The 27,849-nt window shown below is 53.8% G+C and overlaps 1 protein-coding gene across 1 annotated transcript in view; it reads left to right on the top strand.

Moving 5' to 3' along the window:
* Positions 1-25,695, top strand: part of ABHD12 (abhydrolase domain containing 12, lysophospholipase) — a 52,408-nt gene extending 26,713 nt beyond the window's left edge. Inside the window, exons 2-13 of the mRNA XM_070381193.1 lie at positions 2,153-2,277; positions 9,834-9,939; positions 13,025-13,144; positions 15,503-15,533; positions 16,884-16,929; positions 18,957-19,086; positions 19,901-19,938; positions 20,385-20,464; positions 21,601-21,683; positions 23,277-23,355; positions 23,983-24,110; positions 25,050-25,695. Of these exons, the coding sequence (XP_070237294.1) occupies positions 2,153-2,277; positions 9,834-9,939; positions 13,025-13,144; positions 15,503-15,533; positions 16,884-16,929; positions 18,957-19,086; positions 19,901-19,938; positions 20,385-20,464; positions 21,601-21,683; positions 23,277-23,355; positions 23,983-24,110; positions 25,050-25,089 (1,006 nt within the window). The 3' untranslated portion in view covers positions 25,090-25,695. The remainder of the gene's footprint in view (positions 1-2,152; positions 2,278-9,833; positions 9,940-13,024; positions 13,145-15,502; positions 15,534-16,883; positions 16,930-18,956; positions 19,087-19,900; positions 19,939-20,384; positions 20,465-21,600; positions 21,684-23,276; positions 23,356-23,982; positions 24,111-25,049) is intronic.
* The last annotated feature ends 2,154 nt before the right edge of the window (positions 25,696-27,849 follow it).

The raw sequence follows: 27,849 nt of genomic DNA, 5'->3' as shown, positions 1-27,849 counted from the left end.
TCCAGAAGAAAATGACTTCAATGTAGAAGAGCCTTACTGCTGCAGATACATAGTTTTTTGAAATTTCTGTTTATATACGTATTTCTTGTTCAAGAGGGGGATGACAGCTAGTGAGTGGCAGACTGGATATTGGCCCAGATCACCTTAACTCCACAGCCTTCCGTTTAACCACCACATCGTATGCCTTTTGTCAGTGAAAGTGTAGATTGTGCATGGACTTCTAAGTGTCCTTTTAATATGTATTTATTTCTTGGGCTGTGTCAGGTCTTAGTTGCATCATGCAGGATCTTTTCTTGTGGCGCGCAGGCTCAGTAGCTGTGGTGTGGGTGCTCCAGAGCTCACGGGCTCAGTTGCTGCAGCCAACATGTGGGCACTCTAGTTTTGGCATGCGTGGGTTTAGTTGCTCCACAACATTTTAGTTCCCCAACCAGGGATGGAACCCACGGCCCCTCTTGCAAGGCGGATTCTTAACCACTGGACCACTGGGGAAGTCCCAAGATGCCCTTTTAAACTTCTCCTGCATCATCTGGCTAACTCCTATATTCCTGACTTAGTGTTCCCACCAGTGGCCCTGCCCTGGCAGCCTGGACTAGGTCAGGTCACCCTGTGCAGGTGTGCTGGCACAGGCTTTCATCTGCCCTGCTGAGCTGAGAGCACAGCACAGAGGCAGGTGCATCCTTTTCTGCCCTTATTGTCCATTGCCCAAGGAGCACCTGGTGCTCAGTAACAACTGGAGGATGAGCCAGGTGATTGAGTGAAAGGATTACATTGTCAAATACGTGTATTTGTCATCAGCTGTACTGAAGTATTACTTATATCAGTCTGCTTTGCTGAGTGTTGATTTACTGCAAGAGTTGCCTCATACCCCTTGTAATCTCTTCTTCCCTCTATCCCAGCCCTGGAGATTACTATTCTGCTGTTTTGCCTGTTGTTGTTGTTGAGTCACTTAGTCACGTCCAACTTTCTGTGACCATTTAAGCGTCAGTATGCCAGGCTTCCCTGTCTTCTGTAATTTTGCCTTTTCTGGAATTTTTGACAAATGGGGTTATAGAGTGTGTAGTCTTTTGTGTCCCTTTTATTTAATTTAGCCGGATGCTTTTATAGCCTTCTGTATTGTTGCATGTGATGAGTTCACATACCTAGAACCACCTTGAATACTTTTTTGAAATAGCGCAGATATAAGTAGCCCCACTGAGGTTGAACCTTGATGTCAGAGAGATTTCGTGGTAGCACTGTTTGCCTTTTTCCCTTTTGATCTCTCATGGAGTTCCGGGAGCTTTTCAGGTGCTACGTGATGTGTCATACTGCAGCAGAGTGAACGCAGAAGCACATACTGGAACCCATCTGTCTTATGCTAAGCTGTTTGTCTTGAAGAAATTTGTAAAAATCTCCTCAGTAAAATTTTTCCTTTTGGAAAATTTAATCTTTTTAAATAAGAGATGTTAATTATATTAACTTGTCATGGGTTGTTTATTATTATTGAATGACTTAGTATAATAGATATTTAAATTTTTTCTTTAATGTCTCATAAAACAAATAGTGGTAAACACAAATCATATGAAGATCTTTTGGGCCCTCAGTTTTTCAGTTGTCGAGAGGCCCATGGTCCAAGTTTGAGGATCTCTGGGCTAGAGAGGGTTTTGAGACCTGGCCTGAGGCTTCCAGAGCAGGGGCCTCCGGAAGGTATGCAGGCAGAAATATGAGAACATGGAGTCGTGGCCACTGTCCTGTCCTCGGCCCCCTGCCCCCTCCTGGGATCTGGTTTGACAGGTTCTGTGCGTAGGTGCTTCCTCTGCTGGGGAGCCCATGCCCTTTTGCAGGAGGGGAATCAGAGTTCCAGAGGCAGCCTCTCGCCTGAGGGGAAATTGCAGCCATAGTCTGACATGAGGTTGGGCACTTTCTGAAGATCTGAAGGATCCCAGGGCTCCCATAGGAAATCAGCAGGACTGTTTCTTTGGCTTTCAGGAAACAAATTTTACCCTGCTGGTAGAGTTCTGAGCAAATGACAAGGCACACACAGGTGGGAGGCTGCTCTCATCCTCGGTGATATTCTTGTTGGGCACAGCAAGTGTGGGTCTTGGTGAGTGATTTTTGACGATACTGTTACTAAACTGTAGTGGACTCATTCCTGTGCACTGCTTTTCTCTTTCAGGCGAAAGGGCCTGTGCTTCCGACTGAGGAAGATACTCTTCTTTGTCCTGGGATTGTACGTGGCCATTCCATTTCTCATCAAACTATGTCCTGGGATACAGGCCAAACTGATTTTCTTGAATTTCGGTAAGTGCTGTGTGTCCATTTTCATTTTAATTTTAGTAAGAATTCATGTTCATAGTGATTTATGTATTTATATCTTTACCACTCAGCTCAGGAAGTAGGGCTTCCCTGGTGGCTCACTTGGTAAAGAATCCACCTGCAATGCAGGAGACCCCAGTTCAATTCCTGAGTCAGGAAGATCCACTGGAGAAGGGATAGGCTACTCACTCCAGTATTCTTGGGCTTCCTTGGTGGCTCAGATGGTAAAGAATCTGCCCGCAATGTGAGAGACTTGGGTTCGATCCCTGGATTGGGAAGATCCCCTGGAGAAGAGAAAGGTTACCCACTCCAGTATTCTGGCCTGGGGAATTCCATGGACTGTATAGTCCATGGGGTCACAAAGAGTTGGACACGACTGAGCAACATTCACTTTCAGGAAGCAGAGCCTTGCTACTGTCCAGAAGGTTCCCTGTGCCCCGTCCCAGTTAAGGGGTGTTTGTAACGGGGGCATTTCTCTCAGGACTGGCATTTGTGTGCATAGATGACGGCTGCATGGCTGGGGTCTTCCTTCACCAATGTGGGTAGAAGTGTTGATGACATGTAGAGTCTTCTGAAGCTGTCATATTGGGGGTAATCTGTCTGTAGTGCAGTCTAGGAGGTTAGCTGTCCTTGGAAAAGGTGATCACTGAAATTGTAGTGACTGAAAAAATAATCTGGTCTTTTTTCTTTAAAACACACAGACACAAATCTGGTCTTTTTTCTTTAAAACACATACACACACCCCTACACCTTTTTTTCTCCCCTTAAAAGACCCTAGCATGCTGCTTTGGTTTCTATGGAATTGTATGCTGGCTTTCAAGGTGAGGTTTAGAGGTTAGATTACAATCCCCTTCAGTTAACTTGGACCTGGTGTGTTCCAAAGTTGTTTTTTTTTTGTTTTTGTTTTTTATGCTATATGTTTACTTTTGGACAAGTGGGAGGAAAAAGGGTGGAAGTATCTGGTTTATGAAGTGGAAAGTGTATAGTTGCCGGGAATAATCATTATAAGGAACATCTTTTGCACCCACAAGATGAGTCCAGGAGAGAAGAGACCGCACCTGCAGAGTTGGGGGTCGGTGGATAGAACCTGGTGCTTGGCAAACAGTAGTGCCCCATGAGTGATGGCCTTGCTTTTGGGTGTAGGGAGTATTTGGGGCAGGTGAAGCGGTCTCTGTGTTCTTGGAGCTGTGCCAGTTTGCGAAGAGTGGGTTTGGACTTGTGTGTGTGGGAACCAGAGGCTTGGGAAACCATGCTGGTGCTCTGAGGCGGCACGGGAGCTGGTGAAGGGGAGGGAGAGGAGAGGACAGACTGGAGGCATTGAGGTGTCCTGTGTGATGACTGGCCTGGGGCGGGGGGGGGGGCAGCCCCTCCCCTTAAGTAACACCAGTGTTGCAGGCTCTGCAGGGCACTGGGACATATGAGTTTAGGGTGTTAAGTCTGCAGTAGAGTTGATCACAGAAAAGCGGATGTCACTGCTGAAAAGGAATTTGTGCTCTAGAGAGGAGCAGGATGGGACTTCCCTGGTTGCCTGGTGGTTAGGACTCTGCACTTCCAATGTAGGGGCCTGGGTTCCATCCCTGGTCCAGGAACTAAGATCCCACGCGCTGCCTGGGGCAGCCAAGAAATCAAGAGGAGCCAGAGGAGGAAGTGGAACAGAGATAGTAAGGTGGATAATAAAATGCAATGAATATAAAAGAGGTTTTTATTTGGGTGTCTGAAAGTAAGTGTAAAACACATGTCAGTGCACTAAGAAAGATTTTGTTTTTCTAACAGAAACATCTCTGAGTTTTCATCACTTGTGAGAAGCCCGAACTTGGAAGGAGCTCACAACTAAAATCAAAAAAGTTCTGTTTTTCTGACTGTAATGTCCCTTAGGTATCCAGTCAGCCTTGCGTGGAAGAGAGTCTGGGTTACATGCAAACATGAGGCCATAGGCTGCAGGTTTCCTGATAGCAGATCTTAGAATCAGCCCTGCCCAGCTCTCCCACGGGGCAGGCCTCCGGGCACCTCCAGGCACCTTGGGCAGGCGTCTTGGCAGCCAGTGGCCCGCTACCCTCTGGGCTGCTCCACTGTGGGTCCCAGCAGCTCTCTGAGTTGAGTTGATTTTCTTCAGCTCCGTCACTGGGGTCCCTTTAGATGCAGCTCATGCATTTTGCACTGTTGATTTCCTAATGAAATGGCAGGATGTTCCTGGATTCTCCTGTTCGGGCTCGGGGCACAGAAGAGAAGGGGTTGGCAGGGCTGCCCTGCACCCCCGCAGAGAGGCACCTGTCCCCAACTGCTTGTTTCCCTCTGCCTGCTGTGTGGGGGCGTAGCCGTCAGGGCCCCTGCCCTCCCCTGTGGAGGTGGGGTCGCATGGGCAGTAACGTGGTAGTTTCACTTCACGCTGCTGGAAGGCCTGTGTGTTCTGGAGCACCTTCCTTCTCAGGGTGTGAATCGTGAGCTGTAGGTTTCTGTTTGGACGTTGAAGGAAGTGGAACCATCTTTTGAGCTCTGAAACATGATCAAAGTATTAAGTTCGTAACAAATCTATCTGAAACTAAATCTATAAATTAGATAAATAAGCATTAGACAAAGCATAGCATCTATGATTTAAGGCATTATTCTCCTTTAAATGTATTTTTCATAAACAAAAAAATAGATAACTTTCTTAAAAACAAAAGATTAACTGAAAAGCTCTGAATGGCATGAAGAAGAAAAGGAAACTTGCTGAGAGAAAATTGCTGTCACGTTGTTGCCTGTTTCCTGTTGGCCTTTGGTGTGTGTGTCTGTACACATAAACGTAAGTGTACATGCTTTTCAATCCCACACTCAAAAGTCAGCTCCCCCGCCCCCAGCAGTGTCAGGGTGATACCGCCGGTTCTCGCAGTCTTTGCCCTGGAATCCAGAACTGTCTCCTGGCGGGAAGGAGTGTTTCAATTCAGAGGCTGGTGTAGAAATGCTCTTCTCTGCACACTGCTCTGGGCCTTTTTTTGGAGATTAGAGTTAATATCTGAATTACTTTGTTGTTAATGCAACAGCCTGTCCACTACAGCTTTCAAGGAGTGGCCATCCTTCATCCTCCTCTCTTTCCTTCCTCTTAGCCATTCTGGTGACCCCTGATCCCTTTCCTTATCTCTTCCTTCTTTGGGAGCCCAGAGTCCATGGAGGCTGCTGGAGTTTGATAAAACCCAGCTGGGAGGGCCCTTCCCTTGTTGGCGCCCCACCTCTTCTCTCTTGCTCTTTACTCAGTGCCTGGGACAGGGCGTAGCCACGGTGTTTATAGTTCTCAGGTGGTTGGATATGTCCCCTGCAGCCCAGGAGTTCTGGCCTCCCACCCTACCAGCATCTAAAGGATGGCCTACTCAGTTGTTTTCTGTTCGTTCATGTATTTTCTCACTGTTTACCGAGCATGGCTATGCAGAGGCCTTCCTTAATCACCCCCATGACATTTGTGGTTGCTGATAAATGACAGCATGCTCAGTGGATAAGACAGCTGGGAAAGCAGGGGACCGCAGAGGGCCTCGCTCTGGAAGCTGCCTGGGCCTATGTGCCGGGTCACTGGCTGTGCACCGACCTCCCTGTGCAGCAGCACTTGTAACTGACAGCGATGTGGAGCTGGGTCACCCTGCCAGCTCCTGCCCTGCCACCTCGGGCTGCTGGCGTGCTCAATGCTCTGTCCTTTGTGGGCACAGAGGCTGGGAGCGTGGGATCCAGCCGGCATCCTAGAGTCACAAGCTGAGGGCTCAGGCCACGTGGAAGCTCGCAGGATCGAGCCAAGTTCCAGCCCAGGTAGATCCCAGACCCTCCTCAGGCCAGCCTGGGGCCCTGCACCCCTTGACCCCATTTCCTTCCCTTGCAGCAGTCGTACTGGCTTTTACCAGTAGTGGCCAGGTGGTTCCTCTGGCCTGGCCACCACTGTCTGGGCTGTCTCACCCCAGCACTGACCAGATACCTCTTGTTAGCCAGCTGGGAGGCATACAGGGGCACCTCTGCACTAATCTGCACCCTTTTCCCTGTTTCTTTTTTTTAACTTTATTTATTTATTTTTGGCTGTGCTGGGTCTTTGTTGCCACTCAGGCTTTTTCTCCAGCTGTGGCGAGCGGAGTCTGCTCTCTGGTTGTGGTGCGCGGGCTTCTCACTGTGCTGGCTTCTCTTGTTGCAGAGCACAGGCTCCAGGTACATGGCTTCAGTAGTTGTGGCGCACGGTCTAAAGAGCACAGGCTCAATAGTTGTGGTGCACGGGCTTAGTTGCTCCATGGCATGTGGGATCTTCCCAGATCAGGGATAGAACCGGCCTCTCCTCCATTGTCAGGCAGAGTCTTCATCACTGAGCTCCCAGGGAAGCCTCTCCATAGTTATTTCTAAAATAGAAATGAAAGTGAACTGGAGGATGAGCCTTGTGGAATGAGCCTGTCCTAGAGCAGAATCGAGTATCTTGGTTCTAGATTTCTCAGCCGTGGAAGCTTTCAGGATTAACTGCCGATCCCGGGAAGACACTCTTCACTGGTGGGGAGCCCTTGGAGCTTTGGGGTGGCACTAAACCACGTGGCCACCTTTTCTGGGACAGAACTCGCCAGATCCGACAGCGGTGCCCTCGGCAGCACCGTCTCCTCTGTGGCATGGAATCTCCAGCCTCGGGGGTAGAGTTGATTGAATCTGGGCTCATTGGGCATGTTCAGAGTTTTATTGATCAGTCATTTCCCCTGAGTCGTACACGATGCTGCAGCCTTGGCTTGCTGAGCGGAGCAGTCAGGGTGTGGCAGGAGCGGGCGCCTGCGTCTGGAAGAGATGCATCCAGGGAGACCGTTCCAGACCTACTGGTCCCTTCACAGCATAACGAACACCACAGATGGGGGGCGCTTAAAACCACAGAAACGTATTCTCTCCCAGTTCTGAAGCTTCGAAATTCCGGGCTCCCTCTTGCCAGCCTCTGGTGGTGGCTGGTGTTCCTTGGCTTGTAGCTGCATCACTGCCGCCCCTGCCTCCATTGCAGGACTGCTTTCTCCCCGGGACTTCATGTTGTCTTCCCTCTGTCCCTGTGTCCAGATTCCCCATTTTGATAAGGACACCAGTCGTGTTAGATCGAGTCCACCAAATGACCTTACTTAAGTTTATTTATCTCTGTGAAGACCCTATTTCCAGCTGAGGTCCCCTTCTGATGTGCTGGGGTTAGGACTTTACTGTCCTTTGAGGGGACCCAATTGGAGAGCATTCAGGGTCCACCAGGATCAGACCTGGTTTACTGTCCGCACTTCCTATCAAGTAGTCAAGAGTGTGGAGTCTGGTCGCCTGGGTGCGGATCCCAGAGTCACCCCATGTGAGTCATTGAGCAAGTGCTGTGGTCATGGTTGTACCCTCCTGTTTCGGGGACGGCGTTCAGAGTACAGGGAACATGCGCCAGCAAGTAAGATGCCACCTCCTTTGAGTGTCAGTTTTCTTTTTAAGTTTTTAAAATGTAGCCTGCTTCTTAGGAAAGAGATGGGTAAAGAAGCTGGAGGTTCAAAAGCAGCCCCAGGGGAAGGAGTGAGTAGGTGTTCCCATGGCCTCACCAGTTGGCTGTTTCATTTCTTCAGTGAACGTTTTCTGAGCCATGGGGACATGTGAGGAATTGAGAGTTGGAATGCAGGTATGTGGGGACAGAGCATTCAGGGCAGCCAATGCAGAGGCCCTGGGGCGGGAGTTGGGCTCAGGAGGCGACAGTGTGGCAGGCGGGCATGCTGGGCTCCCGTGCCACGTGGCCATGTGGGTTACACAAGGACACTACTGCCTTCACCAGAGAAAACCAGAGTTGCGTGACTTCCTTATTGAAGGTGAGACTGGCTGGAAGTCATGGCCACACTGTCCATTGTCCCTACCCCTTCTGAGAATTGCCATTTTATAATGTGAGTAAATCCCATCTCAAGGTTTGAGTTGTTTTGTTTTTGTTTTTCAACTAAATAGAACTTGAAAGACGGTGTCCACCTCAAGGACTACAAGTGCAGTGGTATACAAGGGATTCTCGGGCTTCCCTGGTGGCCCAGCTGGTAAAGATTCTGCCCGCAGTGCGGGAGACCTGGGTTCAATCCCCGGGTTGGGAACATCCCCTGGAGAAGGGAAAGGCTACCCACTCCGATATACTGGCCTGGAGAAGGGAAAGGCTACCCACTCCGATATACTGACCCGGAGAATTCCAAAGTCGGGCAGGACTGAGTGACTTTCACTTTCACTTTTTCATACAAGAAGGATATGCACCCCACGAACACCTTTAAACTCCCACTTGCAGCCTGGCTTGTGTCTCTGTGTTTTCCAGGCCGCACTCGGTGTTGACGCTGGTGTGGCCTGTTTGTTCACTGATGACCTGGGATCACGTAGCAGCATCACAGTGATCTTACCCCTCCTTCCCTGCTCTTCTCACCTACTTGTAACTCACAGAGGTTCCTCCAGAACCGTGGGTATCGGTTGCTCCTGTGTGAAGGCCCGGGGCTTCCCATCGGTGGGTACACCGCAGTCCGTCAGCCATTGCCCTATTGGCAGGTCCCCTGTAAATTCAGGGCTCAATGAGCAGCTGCCGACTTGTCCCCATAACTTCCCTCCACTCTCCCTGGGCTCTGGGTCCTGTGGATTCCTCCATGTCCTGCACCCACGCTTCATCTTGGGCCTCATTCAGTCAGTGGCAGCACTAGAAACCTCAGTGTCCCCACCCACATTCTGGTGGTCATCAAGCCCATGGCCGCAGGTCCAAAAAACACATCCCTCTGTCACCTTTCCCATAGTCCCTCCCCCAGCACTCTGGCCCCAGCCTTCAGTTCTCAGCCTTCTTTTCTCCAGCCTCTCTCATGGCCAGGCCAATCCTCAGGGCTCCCAAGGATCTTTCCTTCCATCCTTTGTATCCTCTCACACCTTGAACAACCTTCAGTGGGTCTCTGCTTGGACCTCACCCTTGCCAAAGGATCTGTAGATATACCTGCCCACACCTGCTCCTGAGGCTGCAGGGCCCAGTGCCCCAGGCATTAGGGTTCAAGAAAGTATTTGAGAGCTTCAGCTCTGCTGTGTACAGGGTGGTCTGTTCAGTTCAGTTGCTCAGTCATGTCAGACTCTTTGTGACCCTATGGACTGCAGCATACCAGACCTCCCTGTCCATCACCAACTCCCGGAGTTTACGCAAACTCATGTCCACTGAGTCAGTGATGCCATCCAACCATCTCATCCTCTGTCATCCCCTTCTCCTCCTGCCTTCAATCTTTTCCCGCATGAGGGTCTTTTCCAGTGAGTCAGTTCTTCACATCAGGTGGCCAAAGTATTGGAATTTCAACTTCAGCATCGGTCCTTCCAATGAATATTCAGGACTGATTTCCTTTAGGATGGACTGGTTGGATCTCCTTGCAGTCCAAGGGACTCTCAAGAGTCTTCTCCAACACCACAGTTCAAAAGCATCAATTCTTCTGCGCTCAACTTTCTTTATAGTCCAACTCTCACATTCATACATGACTACTGGAAAAGCCATAGCTTTGACTATACAGACCTTTGTTGGCAAAGTAACAGCCCCCCTAATCCTGTTTCCATCTCTTTGTCCCCTACAGTGCGGGTTCCCTATTTCATTGATTTGAAAAGACCACAGGATCAAGGTTTGAATCACACCTGTAATTACTACCTCCAGCCAGAGGAAGACGTAACCATTGGAGTCTGGTGAGTGTTGGCCCCAGGACTACAGGGCCAGGCGTTGGCAGTGTGGCCTCGAGGCAGCAGGGCCTGTGAGGCGTGGCCAGTATTGTCCTGACAGTAGGCTCTGAAACTGTTGTTGCTTGTCCATTTTTATCTTTATCTGTTTCCAAAGGAAAAATCTCCTCTAGATTCCATGATAATGGAGCACTAGCACCAACTCTGTTCTCCCGTTTTCAAACAGCAAAGGGTTTGTAAACCAGATTGCTTCTGTTGCAGGAAGGGTGACCCCTTCCAGGGCCCTAGAGTGGGCTCTTGTCTAACTCAGAAATGAATTGTCTGTGGAGACTCATGAGCTGACAAAGCAAGAGACTTGATTGAAAGGGAACCCGGGAGGACTGCTTTGCCACGTGGCTCACAGTCTGGGTTTTATGGTGATGGGGTTAGTTTCTGGGTTGTCTCAGACCAATCATTCTGACTGAGAGTCCTTCCTGGGGGCCCACTCATTGCTTAGCCAAGATGGATGCCAGCTTGAAGGGTTCTGGGCGGTGGTTGGACATGTGGTTTAGACCTTTCCCAAACTCTTCTGGTTAGTGGTGGCTTATTAGTTCTGTGTTACCAGGACCTCCTGTCGTAAAATAACTCATGCAAATGGTTACTGTGGTGCCTGGCCAGGGTGGGCGGTTTCAGTCAGCGTGCTTCCCTAGCAGTTTTTGCAGAAAGCCATATTTCCAGGGGGAAAGAAAGCCAGAAAAGAGACTGTGTATCATGGAATCATGAGCACAGGCTTGAGCCACACCTGTCTTTCAGAGAAGTGAGAGAGTCATTTCCTAAGCAGGTTGATAAGAAGTCCAGGGTTCCCCAAGGAGAGAGGGGTCTGGAATTCTCAAGGAGGAAGAAAGGACAAACTTTTTTTCCTCTACGTTCCTTAGGATTATATAACAATAATGTATCCTGCTTGAGGACAGTCTCTGGAAAAAGCCTTCTGGCTAATCCTGTTATCTTAAAATGTAAATTATAGGAGTAGGTCTAGTGAGGTCTTTACAACCTCCAGACATTCTTTTGATTCTTTGTAATAACTAATTGGAGAGTATATAACTCCATTGTTAACACTAGCAAGGGGGTACTCTTTCTGCCCCCTTCTGATGTCTATGTCAGAAGCTTTCTCTATCCTTTTTATACTTTAATAAAACTCTATTGCACAAAAGCTCTGAGCAATCAAGCCTCGTCTCTGGCCCCGGATTGAATTCTTCTCCTCCGGAGGCCAAGAATCCCGGCTTCTTTTCGTGGTTCAGCAACAACCTTTCAGAAGGGCCCATCCAGGGGTTGAAAATGGTTGCATCTCTTTCATACACAGCTCTTTAAGGCCCTGACAGTGGTGGTGGCGTTCGCTCTTTTCTTTGTGTTTGCTTTTTTTAGCCATAAATTTGGGTTTGGATCTAAGCTCTGTGACTTGTTGGCCTTTCTTCATAGTACAATTTAGTTCTTCATAGTACAATTTAGTACACCCATGGACAAGTGGGTGTTTCCGATCAATGGAACCAGAACAGACTCTGACTTTCCTATCACGGCGTCTCTTTGTCTCAGGAGTGGCTTCAAGTTGCTCCTTGGACTCAGGAGAACTGTTGTGCCCGGGAGGAGCTTCTGAGGGAAATGCTCTGAACTGCTCCCCTGTGCGAGGCTAGGACGTCCTGGGTGAAGACCCAAAAATGAGAAGGAGGCTCTGATTCTGAGTGGCTGAAGCAGGGATTGTCTGTGGTCGTTTCTGGTGTGATTCAGTGGAGCATTCAGGGCCAGTGTGTGCATGTGGGCTGCTCTGTGTGTCCGTCTTCAGTCAAGCTTGTGTGTCCTTTGCAGAGCTGTCTGGGGGACTTGGCAGCTCTTCTGACAGTTACTAGAATCTGTGCTTTGAAGACGTGGGTTCAGCCAGGCTTCTTTCTCAAGCAGAGCAGTCATGTGACGGGATGGGTATCTGGGCAGTTACCCGTGAAGGTCGTGTTGGTGATGACCATGTGGGTCTCTGGGAACAACCACCTCTGTGTGCAGGTGAGCGCCTCTGCCCGCCCACGTCTACACCCAGTGCCATGCCGGCAGCAGCCTGGGCCCTGGGACGGCAGCCACTCCGCTCACCAACTGCCCTCCCTGGTGCCTCGCCAGGTCTTCCCACGGCCAAGGAGCGGGGGAAACAGCTCCTTCTCTGCCTGGCAGGGGCGGAGCCCAGGGACGGAGAGCTGCCAGGGCCTTTTTCAGAGCTCCGAGTTTCGGGTAGGCTGGCTCCTGGAGGCATATCAGCTCCCAGCATCTGCCAAGTGCACCTTTCTGTCTCACAGGTTTGTAACTATGAGAGAGTGGTAATTGCAGTGGTCAGAACTACCCAAAATGCAATCCTGTGAAATGGTCAGAGACACACATCAGAAATGAGATGCTGGCACTTAGACTTAGAGAAGAAATCAGCCGTGCAGTGTTTTTAAGTCACTGTTCAAAGTCATGAGCAGTGACTTTGATGTGTCCTGAGTTAAGGGTGACCAGAGCACCTCTCGGAAGGAGGGTTTGGCTACATAGACCAAGTGTCTGCATGCCTGGCCAGGTGTGCAAGAATCCGGGCTGCCTACAGGGGCCTGTGATGCTTCCTGCAGAGGTGAGTCTAATGCCATGATGGCTTGTGGCCAGGCTCTGTGTTAGAAATGGTGCTTTAAGGACAGCCAGGCTTCCAGTCAGCCTGTATAGACCAGTGTTAACTGAATTAGCACGTATGACAGACAGTACTGTCCTGTGTACTCATGGGTGCAGTTTCATGTAGCTTATAAACATGGGCGAGTGTGAGGGGATGTGGGACAGCCTCAGTGCCCATTCCATGCTCTGACCCAGCTATAAGGGGTCTTACCTCACACAGCTTCCCCTTTCTATGGATGGAGTCACTGCTGCCGGGGCAAGCTACTGGGGCCAAGAGGGGCCCTTCTGCGAGTCAGAAAATGTTCTCAGCTGCCAGGTGCTGCCCTCACAGCGTGGGGTCTGCCCCCTCAGCCTCCTGCTCTCTGCTCAGTTGTCCCGAGCCACGGGCATCCTGCCTGCGGGCGTGTCACCTGATGCTCCCCTCTGCTGCTGCTTCCAGGCACACGGTCCCCACTGTCTGGTGGAAGAATGCCCAGGGGAAGGACCAGATGTGGTACGAGGATGCCCTGTCTTCCAGCCACCCAATCATCCTGTACCTGCATGGGAACGCGGGCACCAGGTGAGCAGGGGCCCGCTGCAGGGAGAGAGGGCCCTTGGGCACGGGCGACCCAAGAGCTCGGGGAAAGCCAGGGCTCCTCTGGGCTTTGGGAGAGGTGGTTGTAAACCCTTGTTCCCACAGGCCCAGAGCAGGACAGGGCTGCGTGCCAGGTGGGCCGGGCCTGTTTGTTTGGGAACCGCCGGCTGAGTGGAAGTTGGCAGCTATGTCCAGAAAGCCCTGGTCAGAAGCTCGTGCCTGGGGTGAGAATGGAGGTAGCTGTGTCTGCCTGAGCAACCAAGAGCCTCAACCAGGGGGTGTTGCTCTTCCTGGGTTAGGGACCCAAGCTCCTCAGTGGACAGGAAGCCTGGCCCTTGGTGGAGGCTTTGAGACCCTCCAAGGCCACGGTGTGCCCAGGAAGTTGCCCCTGCGCGTGTATCATCTTATCTGCCATCCTGGGGTGAGGACACTTTTTCACCGTCAGGCATGCCCTCTGGAACAGGAGGCACATTTCCTGGGGGCACACGAAGAGACCCCAGCCAAGCAGTCAGGAACGAGTTTGTCCGGGGGGCTGCCCTGCCACGCTGTCAGGCCAGGTACCTCCAGCCCTGAGCCGGCAGTGCCAGCACATCCCACTGGGCCATTGAGGAAGCGTGTCCCCATGTAGCCATCCTTACCCACAGTCATCCCGGGAGCTTTTCAAGGGCAGGTTCAGTGGACGTCTTTCAGACTTGCAGGTTTGGATCCCATTGTTTAAAGAGGGCTCCTTCCAGCCTTCACGGCGGCCTTGTTGAGAGGAGAGGAATCTGCATGAGAGCCATCAGGCTCCGTGGGGCCAGGCTGGGGCCTGTCCGTTCAAAGGCAGAGCTGGCAAGGGGACAGAGCAGGCCACAGGTGGGGTCTGGGCAGATGGGCTGCACAGAGGGTCAGCAGGATGTCCGGGACGTGGCCCCCAGGACACCCTGAGTCCAGAGAGTGGAGTGCTGAGCTGCTGACTCAGCACGCCCTTGGCAGCCCGCTTCCCCGTTGTCTGGGACAAGCTGCGGCGGGTTTCTCTTCCGCTTTACAAAGAGCAAATGACTACAAACAGCTCCTGTAGCTTCTTTCTATAAATGAGGGAAGTTGGGCGTTCTTTGTGAGCAGTGCCAGTCACGTGGTAAAGAAGACAAAGTCTGCCTGTAGATTCAGGATGGAAGGCGTCTTGTGACTCTGAAGGTTTGCTGCCCCCTGCCCCCATGTCCCCAAGGACAGCACAGTGTGTAGTTCCTGATGGCCACCCCGTCTAGGCAGGACGGCAGGAGCCGTGTCTCCCTGAGGCCTGGACCCCAAGGATGTCCCAAGACCCCGTTATGCTCTGAACCCCTCTTCCTGCTCAGGGTAGGGTACTGGAGATCTTATAAAAGAACCATGACAAAGTCTTGCAAAGATAACTGAAGGCATCTTGCATTATTTCTCTCCAGTCTTGAAACTCAGCCCTTTGATATTTATTTCTGGGTTATTTTGGCTTTCTTCCTCCATCTTTTTCTCTCCTCTCCTGAGGACACTTTCTCTCTGGACACACACACCCGAAATGGCCCAAATGCTCGTTATGAGGAAGGGAGAGAGCGGAGAAGTCTGTCAAGGGAGAGCCTGCCCACTGATGCGCTTCCCACTCATCAGGCAGCCCTGTCCCCCTCAGGGTGTCTGCAGGGAACAGCCGGACAGCATCTGGGCAGGAAGTGGGAGGCAGAGGCAGACAGGCCTCGCCCGGAGAGGGGTGGGCATGAGGCGGCCGGTGAGGGCCTGGGAGGTTCTCTGCAGCTGTTGGATCACGATGGCGGCTCTGACCCAGCGTCTGCCCACGGGCACATGTGTGTGGAAGGATGGCATGGTGGGAGGCACAGCAGCAGACTGTCCGGAGCAGGTGGGGAAGAGCCAGATGACCAGGTGGTGGGGGTGTGAACAGCCATGGAGGAGCACCCTGAAGGTTGGCGGTGGCTCTGTGGCTGAGGAGGTTGAGGCAGGAGGTGCCTGTGGCCTGTCCCCGTGGTGTACGTGCCAGCGAGCACGGGCGTCCCTTCTGTTCACCTGTGGTCCTGGACACTGGGGAGTCGAGGGGCCTTTGTGTTTCCTAGGTTCTGCCACCTTAGTCAAACCAGAGATGAGGTAATAATTAAGAAACATCCCCACGGTGCTCAGATGGTCCCTTGCCTGGCACCACACTGTGGAGGCCAGCGGGGAGCCACATAGGTGCCCAGAGGAGGAGGTGACCTGTCCGTCACCCTCCCACATGGATTTGGGGACCAGGCTCTAAGTGCCCGGATGCTGTAGTGTTCATCCCGGGCCTCCTTTCTGAGAAGATGCACTAACAGCTGTTCTTGTTTCCTTTCCCTGACGATCTAGAGGCGGCGACCACCGGGTGGAGCTTTACAAGGTAGGTGAGGTCGGCTCACGGCGTCTGATGGAGAGCAGTGCCCTTAGCTATGGCACACAGCAGAGGCCATGCAGTGGACAGATGGACGGGGCAGTGCCCACCCGCACTGTGTGGACAGAGAGCGTTGCTCGCCTACTGCCTCTGGCTGTTCTTTCCAGGAGTCATGAACAGAACGGAGTTCCCCCTAATAATCTGACTTAATCGTTGTCGGTCTTTTTCATCTTGCCTTCTACGGACATCTCCTCATGGAGTGTTTCCCATTTTGCTGCCTCTGGGGATAGTTTCCAAGATCAGGATGAATGGACTTTGTGGCTCCTATGCCAGAAATTAACAAGTTAACGTAAAGTGATTTGCAATTGTTTGTAAAGTTACTTACTCACATAGGGAATGACGGGAGAACATTGAGGGGCCCGAGAGCTACACTGTCCTCTGGGCTGTGGCTCAGGAGTTCTGCCAGCACTGGGGTTTCTCGTGTCCACCAAGCGCAGGGCACCATTGATGCAGGTTCCCAGCCAACGTGGTGGAAGCAGGTGTCTGGGTGCGGGATCCCAGGGGAGATGCAAACCCTCTCCGCCATGTGGCTGTCATCAAAGGGTGTGTGGGTCTTTGAGCTGACACGTGCTGCTGATGCAGCGTCTGGGGCCACCACGCCTGTCGCCCTCCTCTCGGGTGGATCTGTGTTTGGGAACAGGGCCGGAGGAACAAGTCAGACATGTGGGCACTGCTGTCTGTCCAGCACCCTGTGGACAGCTCTGGGCTGTTGGAGGGCTGGTTCCCTGGAGCGACTTGGATCCAGGCGGGGGTGGGGTGGGTGACTGAACAGCTATGGCTCCAGAGGGTGCAGGTCCTGTGGGGGCTGGGAGTCCCTGGCCAAGCTCTCTTCTCGGGGACGGGAGCGCACCTCAGGTTGGTGACACTGGTGTCTGTGGCAGCCTCCTCGTGGCTCTGAGCACACCCAGCCAGGGCTTGGGTGGGACAGTGAATAGTGACTTCATGCAAGCAGTCACCTAATCCTGAGAGACTTTTTTCTTCTAAGTGAGAAAAATTCAATGGAAGCTTAAATCTGAACAGTGCTGGGTTGCATTAAAGGTCACCAGGTGTGGAGTCCACACTGCAGGGTCCTTCCTCCTGGGTCTCTGGGTGGTCAGAACCCCTGGCAACCCCTGGACAGCCATCAGCCTGCAAGCACCTCAGAGGGCACAGGTGCTGCTCAGGCTGGCCTCCGCCTTCCTGAGTGTCCCACAGTGGCAGGATGGGGCAGTGAGGTGATGGCCTTCACTGAGTTCCCTCGAGCGAGGTCAGGTGGGTTAGTCAGAGCCGCGTTGTTCAGTTTTTGCTTTTCACTTCCAGGTGCTGAGTTCCCTCGGCTACCACGTGGTCACCTTTGACTACAGAGGTGAGGGTTCCTTGCTCACCCCGCCTGTTTGAGGTTGGTGTGGGGTGGCCATGTGTGACTCTGAAATGCTGGTGGCTCTGCCGTGACCTGTGGTCCTTGTGAGATTGTCAGTGTGTGGAGGTAGTGGAGGGTCCGGGTCCTTGGCTGTGAGTCCTTCGTGCATCCTCCCCTAGATAGTAGGCATGGGCGCCTGGAACCCCGGCACACACCCTCTGCCAGCCCCTTTCACATGTCAAAGGTGCTGTCTCCTCTTTGTGGGACTCAGACTTTCCCCACAGCTGGGTATTGGGCCTGTTTCGTGCTCAGCAGAGCTTGTCTTGTTGAAGTTACGGAGACAGGAAAGAGGGACTCCTCTTCTCGTCCCTCTGTGTTTCTCCTTGCCTCCCGCCGTTTGCTGCGTGAGGAAGATGCTTTGTGTCAGCGGGGAGCAGAGTGGCGGCGATGTGTGCCTCAGACAGCCCTCGCCTGGACAGGACGTAGGGCTGAGGCCTCTTGTCCAGCTCACCCTGGCTGGGGGGAGGCGGGGCTTCACACCCACAGAACCAGCAGCTGTTGGCATCGCCTGGGTGTGCACGTTGGGAGAGTCTCCTCTTGATGCTGCCATGGCTGCCACAAATGTAATGTCTCAGAACAGCACGGATGAACTATCTTGAAGCACTGGTGGTCAAGGTTCCAAGTCTTTAGTCACTGGGATGAGTCAAGGTGTGGACACGATGGAGGCTCCAGGAGAGTCAGGTTCCTAGCCTCTTGCAGCTTCTCCAGGCCACGCTGGTTCCTTGCCTGTGGCCCCTCGCGTCTGCATTACTCTGGCCCTGACTCTGTCCCTTCTGCTCATAAAGACCCGGGATTGCCTGAGGCTCATGCTGACCAGGACACTGTCCTGTCTCGGGGTCCCCTGCTTGGCAGCCTCTTTCCTTCTGCACCCTTCACTGCCCTTGCTGTGTGAGGTTCCAGAGGTACGGGTTTCCAGGTGTGGACGTGCACGTCTTTGAGTGCCATTATTCCACCAGCCTAGGGTGCAGGTTGGTTCTTTTGTGAAAGAGTGTTCTGTTAGGAGGAAGGTGCTGGGTTGAATAAACTCCGAAAGGAGGCTCATCTTTCCCTCCTGCCCCTGCAGCTGGAACCTCAGGGCAGTGAGGGGGCAGCCCTCTCCCTTATTCACCTTCCTGTGCTTCTAACAGAAATAAGATCCCATCTAACACTTCCTCTTTTCAGTTCCTGTTGAGTCTCTTCCTTTCTAAGCTGTACAAGAGACCAAAGTTCTGCCTGTGGCTCCTTGTCCCCGTCTCGTTCTCTCATTTGTCTCCCCGTCTCTGTCTCTCTTGATTTCTCCCTGTCTCTGTCCCTGCCCTCGCTGGTGCCCTGAGCCCGCCCTCTGGCCTTGTTCCTGGCCCTGGCTTCTTCCGCTAATCTGGGTCTGGGACGCCCTGGGGAGGTGGCCTGTGGTGCCCCTGCCTCTAGGTTTTGCTTGTGTTGCAGGACTTGCTCTCTATGAGCCTTGTGGTATTTTCAGATCATTTGGTGATGACTCACTGCTGAGCTGCTGGAAAGGACAGTCACATTTGACTTTTCCAGAATCTGGAGGGAAGGACCCGTGGGAGGTCAGAGTTTAGTTGGCTTTCCTCTGTAATGCAAACAGGATGCTAGGAGCCCCTTCCTTTGTGGGTCAGCATTGCCTTGAGCCTGGAATCTGCTCATCCTGAAGCCTCTTCACAGCTGGGCCACAGAGCCGGGGCTGGGCTCAAGGCTGGGGCAGGCTGGACTATCAATAGCTGAGCCTGGCCAAGCCCCAGGTGCCAGTGCCAGGGGTCTGCTGGTCCGACCACCCTGTCTGCTTCTGCTCTTTGAGACTCAGGTGAGGGTGGTGGTTGGGTTCAGAGATTGCGACAGCTGAGGAGTTGGGAGAAACAAGCTGGCCTGGCCAAGACTTGAGGCCCCAGATGGCCTGGGCCTTCTGCTGAGACGGGGGCGGAGCGGGGCTTGCCCCTTGCAGTCCCGTGATGTCCTCTTTGATGCTGCTTTCCCAGGTTGGGGTGACTCAGTAGGAACGCCATCGGAGCGGGGCATGACGTATGATGCACTCCATGTTTTTGACTGGATCAAAGTGCGAAGTGGAGACAACCCTGTGTATATTTGGGGCCATTCTCTTGGCACCGGGTGAGAGTTCCCAGCATGGCGTTTGTGGGAGCAGGTCTTCACGGGTGACTCTGCAGCCCAGGCTGCCTGAGGGGCCCCCAGCGTCCTAGAGCCTCCATTACTGCCTTGGTGGGGGCCCGGGATGGAGCCCCACAGTGCAGGGCACTTGGGCTCCCCAGGCCTCGCTGAGCGTGGCTGTGCTATGCAACGCATCCAGGAGCACGGGCCTTTTGCCTCACACGTGGTGTCATTACTTAAAAACTTGGGGAGGCAGCAGTTGGGGTTCCCTTGTTCCATCTGCTGAAAGAGGAAGCGCTCTGATGTTCCATGTGGCCGGTGTAAAGGCGCCCCAGATCTTCAGCACCTCCATTTTCCTGCTGCTTTTCCTTTGGACACATTGCCTGCAGGCTGGGCAGTGTCTGGGACTGGCCCTCCTGGGTGAGAGTGAGCCCTGGCCAGAGGGGAGCAGGCCTTCCCACCCTGGGTGTCTGCCTGGACCTGCCCAGCTTGGTCCTAGCAAGGCAGGAGGCCTAGGCCGGGCAGAGTCCAGGTGCTGCCCCCTTCAGGGGCCCCTCCCATCTGTGTCTGTAGGACCGGGTGTGAGCTGGGGCGTTGCTCTGCAGCCCACAAGGGCCCTTCCAGGTGAGGCGCAGCATGTGCCTTGGGATCGTGGAGGTCCCATCACAGAGTCCCTGTTGGAGGGGCTGGCTGCTGGGCCCCTGTGCAACCCCACCCAAAACCCCACCCGTCACCGCGATAGTCCTAGCTTCCCCAGGAACAGTCTCGTCTGCAACAATTTTTGTCATGATCCAACTGAACTTTTCCCTCTTTCCAGAGTGGCCACAAACCTGGTGCGGCGCCTCTGTGAGCGAGGTAGGCGTTTGCGTGGGGTCCTACGCCACAGGTGTGGCCCGGCTCCCATGCAGGAGGGCTCTTCAGGCACCGGCTGTGCTCCAGGCCCTGCCAGCTTCTTGTGAAGTGGGTGGTGGTGGATGAGCGGGGTGGTGAGACAAGAGCTGGGCGTTGAAATGGGGGCCTGAGCAAACCCCCGAGGGCCCAACCCTGTTCCCCAGATTCTCTGGCAACTGGCGGCGCCTTGACAGGGGCTGGGCTCCAAACAGGCAGCCTCGGCAGACATGGTTCTCAGGGTCCCCTTGAGACTACTTCCCTCACATGACCCCAGGGGAGGACCTGAGGGGCAGGGCCAGCCAGGTGGGCACCTGGGGTCCATGGTCCTGTCGAGGGGGTGGTGGCGTGAGGAGTGTCCCACTGGGGCTTTTTGCTCACCTCCCAGCTCCCTGTTGGTCTTATTTATCTAGAGACTCCTCCAGATGCCCTCATCTTGGAATCTCCATTCACTAATATCCGTGAAGAAGCCAAGAGCCATCCGTTCTCAGTGGCAAGTACAGAGCTTATTAAAGACGGACTTATGTATATAATGGAAATAATAGCTATAACTATGAAAATGACTATGAGTAATATGCATATAAGTAAATTAAAATGTCATAAAAATTATTTAAGTATTCTAATAAATACAGATGTTATGAAAGTTAATTCTCATTTAATTCTGGGCACTGGCCTGACTGCAGAGCCACTCAGGATATTTAGAGCTTCGTGCCAGGTAGAAGGGTATGGTTACAGTCAGGTTGTCTGAGGGCGGCTAGACCCATAGGAGGCCTTGCCTCATGGCACAGGTTGCCCATCTGGCATTGCTGCCCCTGGGGCCCGGTGCGGGCTGGGAGTGGAGCTGGTGGGCACCCCAGGGAACCCTTGGTGGGAACCCCGTGCTGTTGGGTCCTCACTGGCTGGCCTCAAGGCCTGAGACCCTCCGTTTACAGGCTGGGCCCAGAGGGGGCCCCTCTGTGTCCTGTTGCTTCCTCCTCCTCCTCCCACTGCTTCTGTGTGTCCAGTGGTGCCGTGTCGGCCTGCCTGACCTCATGCTGCCTGCTACAGACAGAAGAATCCTTTGTTGGGTGTTCTTTGATATTGCTCTTCTCCCGAATCACATGGTCCTCCGTTTTCTTGGGGGTTGTGGCCTGTTCTTTGTGGGAAGCCTGGTCTCTGAGTCTTGGGTGTGGGAGTCCTGTTTGTGGGCAATCCCCCGCAGCCAGTCTGGGGCCTCTTGAAAAGGGAGTCTGAGGGTGGTGGGAGGGATAGCAGGACTGCTGCCCACCGCCCGCCCCACCCCGCCCACCAGCTCTGGGCCCACCAGTCAGCCTGATTGGAAGCAGGGATGACCCTGGCCCCTATGGGGGTATATTACTGCCCATCCCTCCCCAGCTCTGGGGCCACCAGTCAGCCTGATTGGAAGCAGGCCTGACCCTGGCCCCACAGGGGTATAGTTCTGCCCATTGCCCCAGCTCTGGGGCCACCAGTCAGCCTGATTGGAAGCAGAGGTGACCCCGGCCCCTATGGGGGTATATTACTACCCATCCCCCCCCTAGCTCTGGGGCCACCTGATTGGAAGCAGGGGTGACCCCCCCATGGGGGTGTAGTGATTGATTCTCTCCTTGTTGTCTACATGTTAACCTCCAGATCTATCGATATTTCCCTGGGTTTGACTGGTTCTTCCTTGATCCCATCACAAGCAGTGGAATTCAGTTTGCAAATGATGAAAAGTGAGTACTGTGGGAGAGAATTTAGAAGAACCCGAAGAACCCTCAGAATAAGCGTCTTGAGTCATGTTAACCAAGGAGGGTGGGATTCTGGACATGTAAGGGTCTTTTCTAAGCAACACATCTCTATAAAGGTAGAGGAAGGGAAGAAGGAAGGTGGAAAGACTGTAGAGTTAACGAAATAGGGAAACACCATATCTTTTGGTCCATAGAACTGTTTTACTTGAAAATTATTTGTCAAAACCAGAACTCTTGAACAGGTGTTAAAGCAGCAATAGTAACTGTTGTTCAAAAAATGACTTTGCCTTAGCCATTTGATTTGTGTTTGGTTATGGAAAGGTGTTCTGAAGGTTAATACTAAAAATATTTCTATTAGGTGAACCAGAAGTTACATATTCTATTTAAGGACTCTTTCTTTGAACAACGTTCAAGTTCAATTAACATTATCTTTGTGATATCTTTATTTCATGGACTTTAATTTATTCTAAAAAAATTTTTTATCTGAATATTCAGTTAGCATTTAAAAATCTACATTTTTAAAAGAAGAATTACCTGAATAAACTGGATTTTCTCTAAAAATGACGACAGTGAGAAAGTCACCCTGTGGCTGCCCCCCAGCTGAGCCAGTGTGAGTGTTGGGGGGCTGGCCGTCCCTCACCCCCTGGAAGTCAGGAGCCCCTGCATGGTGGGAAGGTCTGTTCCCGAATACTTGCCAAGGTGCCAGCATGTGAGCTAGGCCTCGAGAGTTGGAGAAGTGAAGGACCAGCTTGGTGGGTGGAAGTTATGAAAAGATGTCAAATGTCAAACTGTCCTGTACACCAGCAAGCACTTCACCCTGGGAGTAGAATGTGGTGAGTGGGTGATCTGTGTGCCACTAGCAGCAGTGCAGCCTGCCAGATGGCTGGGCGCACACCCAGGCCTAGTCCTGCCAGGTGCCAGGCTTGCCCTGGGGCTGCCCACGCGAAGCCTCAGTTCAGCATGAGGTCGCCAGAAGCAGGCGTGTGCTGCGTCCACCAGCTCCCCGTGCGGCCTCAGTGAGGGGCAGCTAGGAGCGTCCAGGGCCCATCAGTCCTGCAGCCTGTCCTTCGGTTGGCGGTTTGCTGAGGGGTTTGGATTCAGTGACCATCTTGAGAATGTTCATTTATTTGAAACATTCAGGAATTAAATGTCATATACACAGAAGAGAAATTAGAGGGTGGCTCTTTTGCCAGCTGATGTCCAGTAATGTTCATTTGCAGTAAGTTTCCTGGCCCACCTATTACTCAGTTTGTAAATATCGTTTTGTAACTTTTTAAGAATAGTGTACTGGCAAAGTTTTTTTGTTTTGTTTTTAAATTTCCAGGTAATATTCAGGGACCCGATTTGGTGAATGAAGTGAGCTCTAGATTTGATTGAAACTTGTCACCTAAAACAGATACTGATGGAAACATCTAAGAAATCAGCTGCTGGCTTTGTATTAAAAGCGCCTGGCAGTTTGAGCCGCTCCACGCTGCAGTGCAGGGCTCCCTCACTGGTCCCTGCTGCTGGCAGCCTGGGAGCCCGGGAGGCCCAGCCTGTCCTGGCCATCCAGTGCCTTTCTCCCTCCGCCTCCTGCAGTGTGAAGCACATCTCCTGCTCCCTGCTCATCCTGCACGCCGAGGACGACCCGGTCGTGCCCTTCCAGCTCGGCAGAAAGGTGGGCTTCGGGCAGACTCGTGTTCAGGCCAGGCAGGTGTGGAAGAGGGTCCCGCTGCGGGCCGGGCCCCTTGTGAGGGAGAAGGCAGCGGAGGTTGGCGGTTCACAGCTCTCACGCGTTCTCTTGCCTCTGGGCTGACGTCTGAGCACATCCTCTCACTGTGGGGCCTCTGCATCTGCTTTTGCCGCATCTGCCTTTGCTCTCAGATCTGTAGGTGGGAGTAGGGTGGGAGGGAGCACCCTCTGACTGTGGCGGTGGTGAGGGGCAGGGGCAGGCTAAAGGGCAGGGGGCCCAGGCCACCTCCGAACAGGTCTGGGCCTAGGACCTGGCCATCCTGGGCTGGAAGGAGGGGGCTGCCGTGCCACAGACCCCAAGCCAGCTTGTAGATGGACCTTGACCTAGGCATACGGCCCACCCAGCCCTGGGACAGAGCCAACAGGCTGCCCTGGGCACTCAGGCCACGTGGCATCCCAGGGTAGGTGGCCTGAGGGTGCTGAGGGCCCCTGAGGAAGGCTGGTCTCGAGACAGGGTGAAGACAGAGAGGGTCTCGAGGGGTGGCCCAAGGGTCCTGTGGCTGAGGCAGGTCACCCCAGGCCCCGGGCGCCAACCCTCCTCTTCCTCCCCCAGCTCTACAACATCGCCGCACCGTCACGCAGCTTCCGGGACTTTAAGGTTCAGTTCATCCCCTTCCACTCGGACCTTGGCTATAGGCACAAGTACATCTACAAGAGCCCCGAGCTCCCGCGGATCCTGAGGTGAGGCACTACCATCACCCACCATGCAGGATGGCATGCGGGAGCTGGGCGAGCCCCTGCGGCCGCAGCTGGGATAGCCGTGTCAGGCTGGTCAGGGGGGTCCGGTGTCAGCACATGTGGCCTGCCGGGCTGTGGCCCCGTGTGTGGTCGAGCAGTGAGGACGCCACGGCTACTGTCCTCAGGCCCCCGTCCCCTCCCACAGGCCCGTCAGGTCTCTGCCCCTGCACGGGGTGTATATGGTAGGGGTGATGCAGGTCTGGGCCAGCTCCCCCAAAGCCTGTTGGTCCCCAGCTGCCTCAGGGAGGGAGGCCATGCCCCTGGCTGCACTGCGCTGGCCAGACTCCTGGGCCGGCACATGGGCTGCAGCCCGGCCACCTGTTACAAGCCTGGGAACGAGGGTGCCCGGGTGGCAGAGGGAAGGGTTTGGATGGACCAGACACTCCCTGCCTCCCACTCGGAGGTGCAGGCCGCCGCCACGTCCCAACTGCAGGGCCTCTGCTGAGCCCCGGCTGCTGGAATCAGCCCTCGGAGAAATGTGTGCTGGGGAACTCCACTTGGTATGTGAGGCCCTCAAAGTCCCAGAGGCAGAGCTCTGTGTTTTTGACGTTTCTTGGCGCATGGAATGTGTGTTGCTGAGGGGATGGTAGGAGCATGGCATTGCTCTGGGACCGTGGTTTTCCTTGTAAAAGGCACACATCACAAAACATGTGATCTGAGAACCCTCCAGCGCCAGGGTGCAGTGGCCTGCCCTCACTCCGTGTCGGGACTTGGCACTGCCCTTGGCGCCCTGCCCATTTGCCTCGCAGGGTGTTCGAGGCAGAGTGTGGTCCTCGGGGCTCCATTACAGCCTCCCGGGTGGGCTGCGGGACGACCGTGGGAGGTGGGGTCTCCGATCTGGCCTGGAGGGGTTTGGCTGACAGGTGTCCTCCTCTGCTCCAGGGAGTTCCTGGGGAAGTCGGAACCGGGACGCCAGCACTGAGTTGCTCGCCACCCGGGAGCATGAAGGCCTCTGCCCTCGTCCCCCTTTCCTCCTGCCAGCCCGGCCCCCCGGAGATGCGCCTGGAGAGGGAACACAGATTCCAGGGGAGGCCCTGGCAGACCTGAGGCACCGCCCTGGGTGGCGGGGAGCAGGGGGTCTCTGTGGACCACGCGGAGGCGGCATGTGGCCCTCTCCACCTCGTGCTGCCCCTCAACCCGAGGGCTTGTTGGGAAGACAGTGACAGAACTTTCTGGCCATCGGCTAGTCAATCCCATACCTCCTGAGCCAGGCACGGGGAGCCTGGGACAGGAGGTGAGGGGTCTTGGGACCACGCTGAGCTTTCTGGCACCACCCTTGAGAATGTGGGCGAACATGGGTTCTTTCTGTTTCCCCCAGATGGACGCTCATGGCTCCACCAGCCCCTCCTGCCCTGCCCGCCCTGCTTGCCTTCCTCGGTGTCCCTGCCTCCCTGGGCTGCCCCGCTGCTCCCCACCGGGGAGGGGCCGGCGATCTGCCTTCCTCTGATGTCCACCCACTTGTCTGCCTAACCAGACCTTAGACTGAGCATTTATTTAAGAATAAAATCGTGGTGGTGGTCTGTCTGTTTTCTCAGCGCTGCCTGTAGTGGTGTCCAGGCTGTGCCTACAGCCCCAGGCCACTCTCAGAACCCAACCGTATGTGAGGAGGAGGTGGCTCTGTAAGGCCAAGGATTGTGGGCATTCTTCCTGCTCCTGCAGACACCGAGGTCCCGCGGGGAGGGGTGTTGTGTCGGAGGAGGCGTGTTCATGGGGAGGTTGTCTTCTCTGGTGGGGCAGATGGCATTTTCCTAAAACCAGGTCTTTGTGGGTAAGCCTTTCAACCTTACGGTTAACAAGCTCATTGAATGTTGCTGTGTCGATAGATGGGCAGTGGGGTTTCACTCAGAGACCTGGGACGAGCCCTGGTCACTCGTGGAAGGACTCAGGCTGCTGGAGTCCAGGGACTCCCATTCTGTCCTGGGAGTGTCAGCTCGTTCACTCACTGGTCGTGGCATTCGGCCAAGCCCACCTCTCACGCACAACGCCAGTGCCCACTCACCGCCCCCCTCTCACCCCCAGAGAGAGATGGTGTGTGGCTTTCTAAGGGGGCTGCACACCGTACAGTACAGGGCTGGTCTCAGGCGGAGGACTTTGGTTTACCCAACTCTCTCCTTGGGCTTCCCTGGTAGCTCAGTTGGTAAACAATCTGCCTGAAATGCAGGAGACCCTGGTTCAATTCCTGAGTTGGGAAGATCCACTGGAGAAGGGATAGGCTACCCACTCCAGTATTCTTGGGCTTCCCTTGTGGCTCAGCTGGTAGAGAATCTGCCTGCAATGCAGGAGACCTGGGTTCGATCCTGGTTGGGAAGATCCCCTGGAGAAGGGAAAGGCTACCCACTCCAGTATTCTGGCCTGGAGAATTCCATGGACTGTATAGTCCATGGGGTTGCAAAGAGTCAGACACGACTGAGTAACTTTCACCTTCTCCTAAAGGCAGGACTTCCTCCTCTAGACCCTTAGGCTCTGACACTTTGGAGTCAGTGCAGAAATTCCCCGGGGTGGGGAGGAGCTTATTTGCCTTCTCTTACTCACTGCCCTTGGTCTGTGAGCAGCTGTGAACTGGCTGGAGGCCCAGGAACAGGAGATTACACCCTCTTCGAAACACCTTAGAGCTGCCCATTGCAATTCTCAGCCACCTGGGCCTCAGCTTCACATCCCCTTGGCTTTCTGGGATGCCCATCCTGACCTGACAACTGCCTTCATGTAACTAAAGCACAAAGCCCGTGTGGCCAGCCCCCTGGGGCTTCTTGGGCTTTGTCACTGGGGCTCCTGGCAGCCCCGCAGCCCAGAGCCACGTCCCCTGCTCGTCCTGACCAGTGAGGCCGTCTGAGACCATCTACACTTCACCTGCTCTGCCTGGGCTCAAGTCTTCAGACCTGTTTTTCTTTATCTTTTGTCTGTGTAAGTTGCCTCAGATTTTATGGTGGGGGGTAGGTGGGGAGGATAAAGTAGGATATAAAGTAAAAATACAAGCTGTTAGTATTTTTTACAGGTGTCTGACAGCCTGAAGATAAAGCATAACAAGGTTGCTGAGCAAGTAGCTCCCGTCCTTGACACCTTTCAGGTAATTAGGTCTACATGTCTCTGCTTGGGGGTGTCTCCGCTTATTACCTCAGTCCAAGAAGCTCAGCTGAAACTGTGGAGTGGGACAGACCTTTTGTTGAGTCACAGAGTCAGTCTGGTGAGGAACAGCTCGAGATGCCCACCGTTGATCTGTGGTCACAGCCTATGGAAGCGAGTGTCCTGGGAGGTGCCCCAGACCTGAGACCAGGTGCCCCTCCCCCAACACTTGGGTTCTCTGGGTAACACTGAGCCCTGAGTTCACATCTCGCTGGGTTTTTTATTTAACTTGCAGCCATACAGTTTGGGGAGGGAAATGATTTGGTGCCCAGGAGTTCCACTTCCCAGGACCAGGAGTGGGTGGCAAAAGACAGGTGCACAAGAAGAGTACAATTCACACCCAAACGCCAACACCCAGCTGGTGTTTTCCCAGTGCTGGGTTTGATGACTCAGGCTCCCAGGGCTCTGAGTCCCACAGCAGCTGGGTGAGAGAACGTCCTGTCCCCAGTCCCGGAGTGGTGGGCCATAGTGTATCCCGGCTGGGACATGCAGCGCCCTGGGTGCAGAGACACGCAGAGGCCAGAGCATCCGAGCACAAGCAGATTTAATCGCTTTCTTACAC

Source organism: Bos mutus, chromosome 13 (assembly GCF_027580195.1).
Source record: "Bos mutus isolate GX-2022 chromosome 13, NWIPB_WYAK_1.1, whole genome shotgun sequence".
Taxonomy (NCBI): Eukaryota; Metazoa; Chordata; class Mammalia; order Artiodactyla; family Bovidae; genus Bos; species Bos mutus.
This window is presented reverse-complemented; position numbering and strand designations above follow the sequence as displayed.